This window comes from Podarcis raffonei, chromosome 10, assembly GCF_027172205.1.
Source record: "Podarcis raffonei isolate rPodRaf1 chromosome 10, rPodRaf1.pri, whole genome shotgun sequence".
NCBI lineage: Eukaryota > Metazoa > Chordata > Lepidosauria > Squamata > Lacertidae > Podarcis > Podarcis raffonei.
In genome coordinates this window covers 3,658,388-3,672,748 of record NC_070611.1, presented here as the reverse complement: position 1 = coordinate 3,672,748, position 14,361 = coordinate 3,658,388, and the positions used below count along the sequence as shown (strand labels likewise).

General features: G+C 39.4%; 1 protein-coding gene across 3 annotated transcripts in view; it reads right to left on the bottom strand.

Annotated features, from left to right (window-relative positions):
* Window positions 1-2,456: 2,456 nt before the first annotated feature.
* The window catches only part of FGFR1OP2 (FGFR1 oncogene partner 2), a 14,202-nt gene continuing 2,297 nt past the window's right edge, over window positions 2,457-14,361 (bottom strand). For 2 of the 3 annotated variants that reach the window (XM_053404527.1, XM_053404528.1), the window contains exons 2-6: window positions 14,068-14,204; window positions 9,253-9,370; window positions 7,340-7,482; window positions 5,833-5,946; window positions 2,457-5,274 (exon numbers count right to left, since the gene is read on the bottom strand). In XM_053404527.1, coding sequence (XP_053260502.1) covers window positions 5,140-5,274; window positions 5,833-5,946; window positions 7,340-7,482; window positions 9,253-9,370; window positions 14,068-14,202 — 645 coding nt within the window. In that variant the 5' untranslated portion in view covers window positions 14,203-14,204 and the 3' untranslated portion in view covers window positions 2,457-5,139. The remainder of the gene's footprint in view (window positions 5,275-5,832; window positions 5,947-7,339; window positions 7,483-9,252; window positions 9,371-14,067; window positions 14,205-14,361) is intronic. The other variant, XM_053404529.1, reaches the window with a different exon arrangement.

Genomic DNA, 14,361 nt, shown 5'->3' with positions numbered 1-14,361 from the left:
CTGTGGTAGGACACCTTCTAAACAAGAGCATATCTTGGAAGGTGCATATCTAAACTTACCTAATTTTAAATATGCTTTATTTGTATCTCAGGCCCCTAAGGCTGCTAGGTAGAAACCGGAGATGCATTGCACCTTTTACAGTTCTCCATGTGCAGGAGATGAGCTGGTCCATTCCTCTCCTGGCTCTGATATTCACCTCTTCCCTGCCTCACATAACAAGGCCTCATGCGCTCTGTACATCAGGAAGGGGATACAAGGCAGATACTGCTTCATTCGCCTTGTATGTATCAAGGAATTTAAAGGTACTGTGTGGATCTCCAGGTTTCGTCCCAGCAACTCCCACATATGTTCAAACTGTGGATTATATCCATGAACGTCTGCTTGCACTATGGGACTTCACCTTCTCAAACTCACTGCAGTACCCCCATAATCTGTTCTGAGAATGCATGGATTGGGCTGTGTGCATGGGGGTGGGGCTGCAGCGAGGGGGAAGAATGTGAAGTCAGTTTGTGGGGTGCTGGATTCCACCTTAAGCTATTTAGCTTTTTAAAGAGCTGTAGGGTATTCTTGTGTCAAACAAACCTTGATACTTAACCTAAACCATTTTTAGATGCAAGAAGGCTGACAGTTGAAAGCAACAGAGTTGGTGGTGGAAAGAAGATGGAAAAGTCCATAGTTCTTGGCAACTAGACAGAGATTACTTTCATTTTAATGTTGAAAAGTAGAAGCTGTAGATGAAATATACTGTGTCCCCTTCTGTCAAGGGCAGCTTCATTTTACTAAGCTCTCTGACCTTTTTGTACTGAGAATTAATTGCTGCATATTGGCTGCTTAGGCCACACTTTGTTATAAAGCAACTAGTTCCAATTGCTTTGGTTTTTATAACTGCCATTATTTACAATGCAAAGAAACAAAAAACAAACCCATTTTCTACTCCTTTTTATAATAAAGGTGTACTTGAAAGGTGTGCTATTTGTATGATCTCCCTGTGTATGTTACCCTTTAGGGACTCATCTGTGTGTCTGAGTTCATTCTGTCTCATGTTTTTTATCTTGAAGGGAAGGCAGCTTATATGTGTTTTTCCAAGTGAAGGAATGGCAAATACAATTCCTGCTTTGCAAGGTAAGTGAATATGTAACTACTACAGCAGTGACTGGCTTCTGTATAGAAACTTCCTGCGCATTAGGATCAAATGTGCATCAGTGTGCCATTGGGGTATTAGTTGATGGCCTCTCAAACTCTGTCCTTAAATCTACTACATATATTGCATTTCATGGTTACTGATCGTACTTTTTTATTTCTATCCCAACATTTTAGGGCAATTTCTCAAAGGCAGTTTTGCAATAAAAATGTTTACAAAATGGTGTTCAGTTGTTTTAACATCAGATAAAGTGCATATTAAAACATTTAGCAGAATAAAAAGTCTTTAGGGGACCACTAAAGGGGTTGGGGGGGAGGAACCAGAAAGGTGGAGTTATTTTGTATTTATTAACATTTTACTAGACAGTACCAAAGGGGGTTATAGCATATAAAAAACATTAAAATGGTAAAAACAACCCAACCCATGACCCCCCAAACATACAATCCATTACAATATGCAAACTGGGAATTCATATAAATGCTACAAGGTGTGTGCTAGTGACATGCTAGCAACATCTCATAAAGTGCTATATAACAATATCAATACCATAATTGCATACTGATTGTACCACACACCCTTTCTTCAATCACACCTACCCACTCAACCCCTCTCATTCTCCTGCTTCTCACCCAGGTGACCTCAGCCCCCTTGGTGCAAACTTCATGATGGTTGGGAATCAAGATGAGTGGCACTCCTGTCCTGTGACTCTTCTGAGGGGTAACCCAAAGGGATTAAGTCCATTTGGCAGCGCCAGTGGTGGTGGCCTAACACTTGTGGCAGGGCTTGCTTTTGTGGGCAGCCACCAAGTTCTGATGGAATTGACCACCTGCACTTTATACAACCAGTTCCAGGCCACAGCAGGCTTAGTGAGTATCTGGGGAGGGGGGGTCCTGTGTTATGGTAAACAGGGCTGTGGTCTCTGCATGCCTTTTCCAGCTGGTTTCTTGACAATGGAATACTGGTGCCACCACTGAAAAAAACATGTCCTTCTCAACCTGATGGGCCTCTTAAAGCAGTGGTTTCCAACCAGTGTGCCGTGGCACCCTGGGGTGCCTTTAACAATGGTCAGGAGGGCCATGGCAACACTGGCCTCTGTCCCTTTCCTCCTCTGATGCCCTCGTGTCTCTGCCTCCCAAAGGCTTGCACAGCTGTTCGTTGCAGCAGACGAATTGGTCTGGAATTGCAGACGAATGGTGCCTCTGGAGCTGGCCAGGGGGTGCCGGTTGCTAGGAGCTGAGGCAGCTGTACCAGAACAGACACTTCATTTTGGCATTTGACAAAACTTGAATGGTTGAAACATCTACCTGACCCAAAATACTGGCAAAAATAAGTTTACTGTACAGGATGCATTTCAAGGTCACTACAAGCATCTGCCTTACAAAAATAATGATATAAGGAAAACTCATGCCACATTCCGAGAAAGTTATGCTGCTTTGGGCATGCAAAAGAATAATACTCAAGACAACCGGAAATCTGAACTAGACAATCACAATAATTTACAGTTACAAATCATTAGTCAAGCCTCTTTTTCCGTACAGAATTACTGGTGAGTTTACTACTACATCCATTCCACAAGCTTGGAGATGACTGCATTTTAGTTAGTATTTTACACTCCAAATATAATGAAAATAAGTTTTTGTTAAACTATTTACATAAATATTTCATAATTTACAGAGAGGATTAAGTAGAGCTTCTAGAAATTCACTCTTGTCCACCTGGAAGAAAAAAATGTATACAAAAGGTTTGTGCTTAGGCTAATAATTTATTTGACAAACAATTTGTTTGAGAAAGTCGGATTATAAAATTTCTAAGCGCAAATTATAAACCAGTTCCTTTCCATTGCGGTAATAATAAATTATGTTCATTTGTCAATTATTTTAAAGTTGCTTTAGTGCCTACCACAATTAACTGCATACACCAGAGCAGACTAAACAGATTGAGAGAAGACAAAATGTTTTAAATAAAGTTGAAATAGAAGTCACATATTTTGACCAGCTTGTATTTTCAAAAGCTATGTTTTTAGCATCAAAAAAATCCAGCCCTATGCCTAGATATGTCATTGCAAATGTTTAGGATTAAACAGATATTCCAGCTGGCTACTATTTGGGCTGATAGTGCAGGTGATGTAGTTTTATTAGATGAGTGTGCACGGTACCATTTGTGAATGCAATCTAAATAAAATATTGTATTATGAATAAAGCGTAGCTACTACTTTGCTTATAAATTGAGGCCAAGTTAAGTACCGCTTTTCTACATGTTTCTAAATTGTCCAGATTTAGCTCTAGATTTCCTCAAGGATGTATCTCATGCTGCTTCTGAAGCTTTGCCTCCGTAAACTGTTCATTTTAAAATTTCCTTTGTCTGGTACATGACTACTAGAATAGCATACCTCTCAGACACAGGAGCGTTCTGCAAAGTACTTAAGAAATAACTGCAGCCCATCATGCTGCTTGAAGAATGGGATTTCTTATCAAATATCTAATATTTGTTTCTGGTTGACAAATGGTCAAAGTTGAGTATATCAGAGCAAATTAATCTTATTGTTCCACAATGTTATTTTTTGGCATCTCTCATCTGTCAGAAGACTGACACACAGAAATAATGTTCCAGGTGCTTCAGAAAAATATTACTGAAACTTCAACTTGTTTTAGTAGATGAGCAGCTTCTATATTTAGGCTTGGATCCCAAAGTGTGTCACGCACAACTGGAAACCCCAGGGGAACGGGAACCCATTCTCTGCCCCCCCTCGGCCGCAGCCCTGCACACACCATTCTGAAAACTCTTCCGAAGTGACTTCCCAGAGGATATAGGGAGCTGCAGTGGGAAACCTAGAGTGCACACACATTAACACCATAGACAGCTACTGAATCCAAGCCTCTGTGTTTAATTTATAGTGGAAGAAAATGAAGTGCTTCACACTAAACAGCTGAGCAAAATTATTATTGATCTAGAAAAATATTCTGAAAAATTATGTACTTTTTACATTTCTTTGGAAAATGAATATAGTGTAGCGACCACAAGATAGCGGATTTAGAATCTCAAGTTCATTAGATTACTTCCTTGTCTACAAGCAGGTGTGGGGCTTGCTAGGTTTGATTTATTTACAACTGAAAAGCAAGCTGTGTATTTTTAAACCCATTATTTGGTGAAGTGAAATAGAACTATTTCCCTGGACTCCCGACATTTCTTTCCACTATAAGGAGCCACTACCAATTATCTGAAAGGCAATTAATGTTAGAAGTGTGCTGGATGTGCAACAATACTGTAACTATTAGCTACAGATTGATCTTAGACCTCAGACTTCATTCTATTTAGATTACCAATGAGTACAGGTATTAACAATTGTTGCAATCTTTCCTACAAGCAAGAAAAACCCAACTTTCTCCCTTCCTCACTAGAGAGATTACAATATTTTACAAAAGAATTGTACCTAAAAAAAGACAATGCATTAATTTATTTGGTACCTTGTTTTTTATTTTTCTTAAATACAACCCATTTGTAAAATGTCACATGACTTGAAGCAGATAGAGACTAAAGGTGTAAGACAATCAGTACTGTTCAAAACAACTGATTTTCTTCAAGTTCAGTCCATGAATGGAATAAGTATGTGGGTAGATGATGTTGTGAATGTGCCCAAGAGAGCAGGAACTTCTGTTTTTATGTATATTTCTAAGCACCCTATAGGAGTAGTAGTTTGAACCTTCTAAATACATGTGTGTAGTTTTGCAGCTGTTCCGGGTGGTGCTGTTTTTAAAACTTTAACGGATGTTAGCTAGTTTCCTTCAGAAATTATGTTTCCGGTAATCAATATTGGGCAGTAATGACAATTTTAAATAAATCTGAATGTACTGTACATGGTATAAAAAGTATCAAATTGCCATCTAATTTAGAATGCATTATCTTGTCAAGGCTGCATTGGGAAACAGCCGCTTGACAAGTGAACCCTGATACTTTATGATCTTATGTGCAGTTGGCCATACAAAATTTCCATAGGATCTTCAACTCTTCCTCAGGCTCAAGTCGCTGTTCGTTACTAATGCTGACAGAGATGTACTTTCTGATGCATCATCTTTGAGATTCAGGAATGATTCTCTAGTTATTTGCAGGATCTCTCTCAGTCCTTTGTTTTCCTGCTGTAAGCAAGGACACAATGCTTTTAAATGTAGCACAGTAAAGCATGAAATAGTATTTGAACAGAGAAGACATTATGGAGGGAATATATTAAATTATTTCAAGCACTTAAAAGGAAAAAATTTGGAAAACACAGATAAAGTCCAAGTCCTATGTTGTCTTGAGCTCTACTCCAGAACATGCTTTAAGGAACTAGGTTTCCCATGAGGTTACACAATGAATTCTTTCCCAGAATATGCTACTGGAAACAATCATAAGACTAAAAATAAGCTTGCAGCAGCAGCAGCAGCAGAAGCCATTACTTGGGCCACTGCAATGAAAGCCAGCCCCTAGAATCAAGATGCCAAATGGTGTTTTTTACACAATAAAGTAGGTCTGTTTACCACATAAGGTATGACTACCAAATGTAATTAAAAATGCATTTTAAGGTAAATTGTGTGACCAATTTCATATGGAAAATAATTCCAAAAATGAATTCTTCTGTCATTTACTAATGATCTGAATTCATCAGTTTAGAAGTATCACTTATTTTTTGAATTTCCATAGAATTGAATATTTACCTCAAGCTGAAAAATGCGTTCCTGTTCTTTGCAACCCTGCTGTTCATCAATTTCAATGGCCTTTCGCATGACTGCTGCCATTTCTGTGATTTGGTCCACATGTTCTTGTAGCTCCTAAACCAAATGAATAAAAGTGAAAACCACCAGTAACATTTCAAATTTAAAATGCCAACTGAGTTGTAAATAATAAAAGTTTATGAAAAGCATAAGATTTTTTTATTTCAATATTTTTTTATAAGTCTTTCCAACACAATAAACCACAGGTAGTCTTCCCATTCTTCATATCCAGCAGTGTTTTTTTAGAGCAGTGGTTCCCAACCGGTTTTTTGGCCATGCCCCACCTAAGCATCTCTAAAATCCTGATGCGCTCCCATGACATATAATCCTTATTATTCAAAAAGTGAACTCCTATTCATTGTTCTGTATGGGACAATGACAATAAAGATATTGTATATCGTGGAGGAAGCCTAAAAGGCCATTAACTTGGTCTAACTCATTCTCGAATTGCCCCCCCCCCAGTGGGGCATGTGTCCAACGTTGGGAACCACAGTTTTAGAACCACCTTCAGGAGAACACACATTATGAACAACTGCCTTCTCCATGATGGTACACTATACTTTATGTGCAAGGGTCTTAGGGGCATCAATGACATAGTGTTCAAACAGGAGTTGCACTCCATTTTTTGAGCAATTAAAGCACCTCATCTCACTTTGCAATGAACATGTAGCACATCATTTCAGGAGGAACATTAAATAAGTCATTCAAAAGGTGATTGGAAACTGAGGAAACAAATCTGTTAAATTAGCTTCAGTAAGCAAGTGCGTAGGCTAACAGCACTCTATTGGGCTATCAGCCCTGAGAAAAACAACCCAGTTCTTTGGGCAGAGAGGAAGTTATATATTTAGAACACAAAAACTTAATATATATTTGCTGTTTATGTTTTGTTTTACAGGCTGAAATGTACTAATTTTAAAAAAGGATTTTGAATTAGGTTTTACTATTATATTAACAAAGACTACTGGATTTGTTTGCCAACTGTTTTCAGAAGCCTTTTTCTATCTAATACACTGGCCTTTAGACAAACTGAAAAGTTTCCATTTAGCTCTTTGGAGAGTTAGCATTCTATTGACTACTTCAGGTTATTCAGTAGTCTTCAATATGTCTTCAGTATGCCACCAAACCTATTCATGGTATGCAGTTAAACTTGTTTAGATGTGTACAGGTCTGGAATCCTGGCTAGCTGAAATCAGGAGTTACAAGCAAAAGTAGTTGATGGGAAAAGAATTAAGGACTCCTCCTGCTATCACCTACTACTTTGCAAATCTTTTTTACCCAATGCCAATGTGCAGTAGAAGAGGGTGAAGATCTGGAAATGAGTCTTGGCCATGCAGCACTAGTCTTAGAGTAAAAACGTAAAGTCTGAAGTTAAAACTACTGAAGGTGCATAACTCAGAAGGTAAAACATTAGTACTGCAAAAGGCTTAGAAAATTTTAAAAGGCATACTACCTTAGAGTGCTGCTCCTTTAGCTTCATTATTATACCTGGATCATCCTTTTTACTGGCCATGAGCAGCCTAAACATCTGCTCTCTGTATTTGCTCATTATTAGCTCCAAGGCAGATTGGTGTTCTTCAAGAGAAGTACGTAATTCTGTCGAAATAAGTTCAACACATTTCACTTGTGCAAAGGAAACTCTATCTAAACATAGCAGGTGCTTCTGCTTGTGTTGTATCCAACTGAATTATATTCAGAGTAGCCCCATGGAAATGAATTGCCCAATGTTAGTAATGTCCATTGCTCTGAGCAGGCTAATGTTGTATAAAACAATCCACTATATTGCTCAGACTGGTTACACTACTGGAGAACTACCCATTTCATTATAGTTGCCATAGTATTAATTAATTGGGGGGGGTGGATATATGAAACTAACCCAAATTTCTGATACTATGAATTGATAGTGTCTAGGACTACAACAAACAGATAAGCAAACGTGTGTTGGTACACCATTAATATAAGTGGCAACATGTTTAATCAAACCAAACAACTACCTACAGGCAACTCTTACATGGGGGTTATGTTCCAGGGCTAGAGTGTAAAGTCAAAATTGCATATAGTGAAAGCCAGGCATGCCGAAAGTCCGTTTTGGGGGTCTAATCTGGCCCGGTGGTCGGTTTAATCTGGCCCCTGTGACAGTTTATTTCCTGGGGTTCCTGGGGCTCAATTTCAATCCTAAAAAAAAGGTTAACAACTTTGGTTGTTCCTTTGGTTGGCCCTCATGACCCTTCACTTCATCAAATCTGGCCCTCTTTGAAAAAAGTTTGGACACCACTGGTGAAAGCACATTGGGTTCAACGGTGGGTTATTTTCCCCCAGATGTCAGCCTCCTGTCCCTTTCTCCATCCCCCAAGCGCGTAAAGCTGAATGTGCACAGGTTAAATGCATGCAAGTTGCAAGTTACCTCTAGAAGATTTGCTAATTACCCCCCTTTTAAATTTTCTGTATTCAGATAATTTCTTTAGCAACAGTAGACCACATGTTCAATCATTCCATCACTATTACCCCTAGTTCCTAAAATCCAGATGTGGAAGCAGTTTCTATTCAATCTGATAAGAGTTACACCAAAACTGTCACACAGAAAAAAATAAAGTATTTTAAGTAGGTTTTCAAAGTGTTAATTACTTTTTTAATCCAAATTTTATTTGTATAATTTGTACAGTACATACAAAAAGGTCACCAGGACAAAAAACTACACCCTGAAAAAAATACACAAAAACACAACACACAAAATCATCAAGAAACAAAACTACTCTAAGGGCACCAACAACTGGTAACAGTGGGACATAAAAAAGAAATATTTTTTTAAAGGCACTAGGGAGGTGACTATCAATGTTTTAAATAACCTTGTATTTAACCATTGAAATGTTCAACTGAATGTATTTTTCTTCACCACTTGCATACATAACCCAAATATCTAGTTAGCATTAATACATTATAAGCATATGTCCATGAACTTTTTACCCATCCAATCTGTATTGTGTCTGACCCCATCAGACGGAAGGGTTACAAATAAATCATCATCATCATCATCATCTGCTTTTATCTTGGGTAGTGAGCATTTTTACTACTAGTCTCTAGCTATCCACGCATCTGCAGAATCTTGACACATTTCCTTAGAGCTTTCAGTCCAATCAGGCTCCCATCCCATCTATCTTCAAAGCAGCATCCACCTATTGCTTCAGACCTTTTAATGGCTTAACAGTGTATATGCACCTCAGATGTAACAGTGGTAGTAAACAAATGATTAGTTTCAATGAAATGTTTTCAAGTTAATGAACAATCCTTGGGATTCAGTTACTGGAACTTACATTATAAACTATGTAAATGGTGCAGGATCTCCTTCTAGAGTGAATGCTTACTCACCTTTATTTTCTTGCTGTAGTTCCCTGATCTGCCTGTTTTCCTGCTGGATTCCCAGCACCAGTGAAGAGCGGGGCCTATGTCTTGCTACTTCATTAAGTTCTTGAATTTCTTCTTGGTACTGAAAGTAGGCAAATTTTTCATAATTGGCATGCTGTACTGCATAATATTGTGGTATTTCCATAATTGTACTCTGAAGTATCCTTTCACCAAACGCTCCCCCTTATCTTATGGGGGAAAGGGTTGTTAATGTTGGCTATTTGCAGTATAGTAGCACTGCAGAGAGCTTGCTGGGGAGACCATGCATTAAAAAGAAAGGACTCAAAAATAACTTAAACAAGGTTTTAATAAGAAAAACAAAAACTCCTTTTACACTAAATACATTAACAACCAAACCAGACCCAACCACCAACCCATCCCCCAGGGTAATGGGAGAGCTAGGTGCTGCTCCTTATATATATACTACACCCAATTGCTGACACAGCTTAATCAATACAACTCAGCAGCACCTGCTATGTTTCACAGCTGTAAAGCTGGGTCTCGTTATTTTGCTCTGGCCCTTGCTCTGGCCCCTTAAAGACATACACATTGGGTAGAACAATGAAGAACCTTTACATTTAAAGAAACCATTCAACATTTCCCTTGCGGTTCATCATTGTGGAACAAAAACATAAAGCATATTTTGTACATGTCTTTCATGTGTAACCTTTGGAAGTGCTTTTGTAAAAATGTCTGCAATTTGATTATCACCTGGAACATATTGAAATACAATCATTTCATCAGCAATTAGTTTCTTTACAAACTGTAAATGCAATCTTAAGACTCTAGTGCACTGCGTATTGGTTTCTGAACATAGGATAGCGAGTCCACTCTGGGAATCAAGGTAAACTTTTACTGGTAGTGTTACTTGCATCTGCAGGTCTGCAAATACTTGCAGATACCATTCTACATCACGAGTGGCCTGAATGCATGCACATAATTCACTCTCGGTTGTGGAGAGACAAATAATGGTTTGTGTCTGGGACTTCCATTCAAATGGACAACTGTTATAACAAAACACCATACCAGGCACACCCCTGCAATTATTTTGTTCTACTGCATGAGATGCATCGCAGAAAATTTCAAAACCTTTGTCAATACTTGTTGTAAACTGCAACCTATAATGTTTGGTATGTTTAAGGTACATTACCACTCTCTTAAGAGCAGAGAAACATTGCGTAGTGGGCTTTTCCACAAATTTTGCCAGAAAGTGAAAAGCATAAGTTATATCTGGTCTTGAGATTCTTTGAATGAAATTTAGCTTGCCTATAGCAGAACGATACAAAGTTTTGTTAGGAAATGGCTTATCTTCACCTGTAAAGATGAAACCACACACCACAGGCGTTTCCTTCCCATTTGCATTTTCTAAACATAGCATTTCAACCAGATCATCAATTTTTGCAGTTTGATGAACCAGAAAAGATCCATTTTTGCCTTTCTCAATTTGCATGGATAAGTAATTTTTAGCTATGCCTAATTCCACCACATCAAATTTCTTCTGTAACTGTGATACTACCTGTTCATATTCCTGTTTAGTTTTTGTAGAAATTAACACGTCATCTACATACACACATATTTTTGTTACAGAGTTTGCCCTTTCCTTTATGAACACACAATTGTCTGCCTTTCCTTGTGAAAAACCAATATCCAGCAATTCTTTTGTTAAAGTTTGGTGCCAATTCCTTCCACTTTGGTGCAGACCATAAAGGGATTTATTTAATTTGCATACCAAACCTTCAGCGCGTCTATGCCTTCAGGAACACACATAAAAATTTGTTCTTTTAAATCTGCAAACAAATATGCAGTTTTTATATCTAAGTGATAAGCAGAATGTCCACATTGTGATGCATCTTTTAACAAAAGCTTAACTGTTTCCTATTTTACACTTGGTGAATAACACAAATCATAATCTTCCCCTGGAATTTGTTGAAAACTCCTAGCAACTAATCTAGCCTTGTACCTTACAACTTCATTTTTGTCATTCACTTTAACTCTATAAACCCATTTAGAATCAATAAGTCTCATATCTGGGGTTTGTGGAACAAGAGACCAAGTGTTATGCTCTTTTAAAGAAGCTATCTCGGAGTTCATAGCTTTATACCAGCTTGGTGCTTAGGTAAATTCTGAACATCATTGTAGCTTTTTGGCTCAAAAACCACCTTATTGGCATACACAGTATTAAAATGTTCATCTGCAAAACGTGGTTAAATCAGTGTCTGCAGCTGTATGCTGCCTACACTCTGTTTGGTCAGCTTCACAGCAAAACTTGCGCCACTTGTTCTCCAGTCTTTGTCCAGCCTGCTTTATAGTCTGGAGCCTCTCAGAGTATCAAGGAGCTGCTTGAGCTCCAAAACACTGGAGAGGACACTCAGGAATGATTGTGTCAATCACCCATTCTTCTTGCCATTCCATAGCACAGTGTTTCTCAAACTTGGGTCATCCCTGACCACTGATCCTGCTAGCTAGGTGTGATGGGATGATGAGCTGCTTGTGCATAAAGTCCTAGTCCCTCAGAGTTTGGCTAAGTCCACAAACCTCTGTCTGTGACGGAGCTCCTTAAGCATGGCTCCATCAGTTGCTCGTAGAATCGGACAGTGGGCGTTTACGGAACTTCTTCCAGCATAAAAGTTCCTTAACGGAAACGCGTCTTCTGGACTCTCGGCGTGACAGTTTCCGGCGAGGAGTGGGTGTCCCTATGGGAGGTCCTGAAACCTCCCCGCTATTTTCGCTGGAAGTGTCTCTGAGCCCTCCCTCCGACTCACTTTCCCTTGGAGCTCTTCCCCTCCCCCTGCTGGTTCCCTCCTCAGCGGATAAGTCTCTCTCAGCCTCTGTGAGCCCTTTCACCTCCTGTTTCTCCGATGGCAGTTCCCTGACACTAGGGATGATGGAATTTGTAGTAAAACAACAGCTGGAGACTCAAGTTTGAGAAACACTGCCATAGCAAGACCAGGGCTTCAACAAGATCACCTTTCTCTACTAGAAAAATCCCCCAGAGCATTCAGACATGCATCAGGTTCCATCAGTCTCTGAGGGATGGCCATCAGAATGGGCCCACCACCCTTATGTTACAGTACATGTATGAACTGTTATTTTCAGCTGGCTGGCATACTTACCTATGGGTGCGGCAGGGGTGATGGATGGAAATGAAACACATACAAAAATGCCTGTGACTATTAGATTATAACTTAAATATATGCAAAATAAGCACAGTATATATTTTTCTTTCAGCAAAAATACCTTCCAAAGAGCTCACTTGGTTCTTTCATGAATGTGGTTTAGGTAGCAGGTTGCAATGCTACTGTTAGAAAGGTCTTTGCAGATAACAGCTTATTGATTGTTTCTATGCCCATGTTGTGCTGCAGATTGTTATTCTCTTTTTATACTGCTGTTTTAATTCTAGGTTTAATACTATTAAGCCATTTATGAGCCTTCATGGATGGAAAGGCAAGGCATAAATATAGTTTAATTTTAAAAAATTAAATAAAAGACAAGAATACTAATGGAAAACAACAGTAGAGTGTTCAGATGCAAGTCCCAGCAGGTAAAAGAGTCTATTGAAGCTTTAAAAAAGAGTGGCTAGGGAAACCCAGCCAGATGGGTGGGGTATAAATAAATTACAGTGATATCTTGGGTTAAGTACTTAATTTTTCCGGAGGTCCGTGCTTAACCTGAAACTGTTCTTAACTTGAAGCACCACTTTAGCTAATGGGGCCTCCTGCTGCTGCTGTGCCGCCAGAGCACAATTTCTGTTCTCATCCTGAAGCAAAGTTCTTAACCTGAAGTACTATTTCTGGGTTAGCGGAGTCTTTAACCTGAAGCGTATGTAACCTGAAGCGTATGTAACCTGAGGTACCTCTGGATAATTATAATTATTATTAAAATATGTGTTAGAGAGATTTTTTTGCAGAAAAATGAGTTTAAAAGTCCGAGTGCCTGCCAAAAATTTAATATATTTACATATGATTGATACAAGGAAAATCTGATCAAAATTGAACAACATAATGCAAAAGAATCTCTAGGCTTCAAGTGTGGATACATAAGATTTTGCAAGACTATACAACACTTTGCAAGACTATACAACACTACATTACTTAAACTGGTCTCAAATTTACCGTATTTTTCGCCCCATAGGACGCACCTAGGTTTTTTTGGGGGGGAAATAAAGAAAAAAAAATATTTCCCCCCCAGGCGCGGGGCTGGGGAAGCCCGAGCTTCCCCTGACCCCAGCCCCCAGAACAGGCTGCTATCCGCAAGCCGTGGGAGAACCGCGCGAAGTTGCGTGGCTCTCCCACGGCTAGCGGAGCGCTGCGCGAAGCCCGAAGCTTGGGGCGTGCTGAGCTCAGTGCGCCCCAAGCTTCTGGGTGCAGGCAAGCTCTCCGCTAGCCGTGGGAGAGCTGCGTCTCCCACGGCTAGCGGATAGCTTCCTGAAGCCTGGAGAGCGAGAGGGGTCGGTGCGCACCGACCCACCTCGCTCTCCAGGCTTCAGCGAAAGCCTGAATTCGCCCCATAGGACGCACACACATTTCCCCTTCATTTTTGGAGGGGAAAAAGTGTGTTCTATAGGGCGAAAAATACGGTATATGCAAAAAGCTGAAGGTCCCCCCCCCCTCTCTCTCGCACACACAACACACAGATTACATCAACTAATTCAAACGCCTTATTAAACATTTAACTGGCTGTGTAATTCCTTTTGCTCCCTAGGCCACTGCAAATAATCTTAAATGGTCACATTTAAACAGTCTATTTCCAAATAGGAACAATTAACAAGAGACCACACACCTGCTTCATTGCTTCCACTCGTTTGTTGAGTGCCGTAGTTTGTTCAATCAGAGCTTCTGCTGCATTATCATGTTCTCTCAGTCGCTCCACTAGTGCTTTTGCATCAGCTAGGGCCTTCTCAATTGTGCAACTCATTTCTATAATAAATAATTGGACAAAGTGTTTGTTGCGTAATGTAAACACAATGTCATTACTTGCAAGATGTGTGGCATGTGTGTTCCCATATTCTGAAACATTAAAATATAATTATCATTTTACTCCCCAGCCAGAGGAAGCATTTTAATATGTACTCTA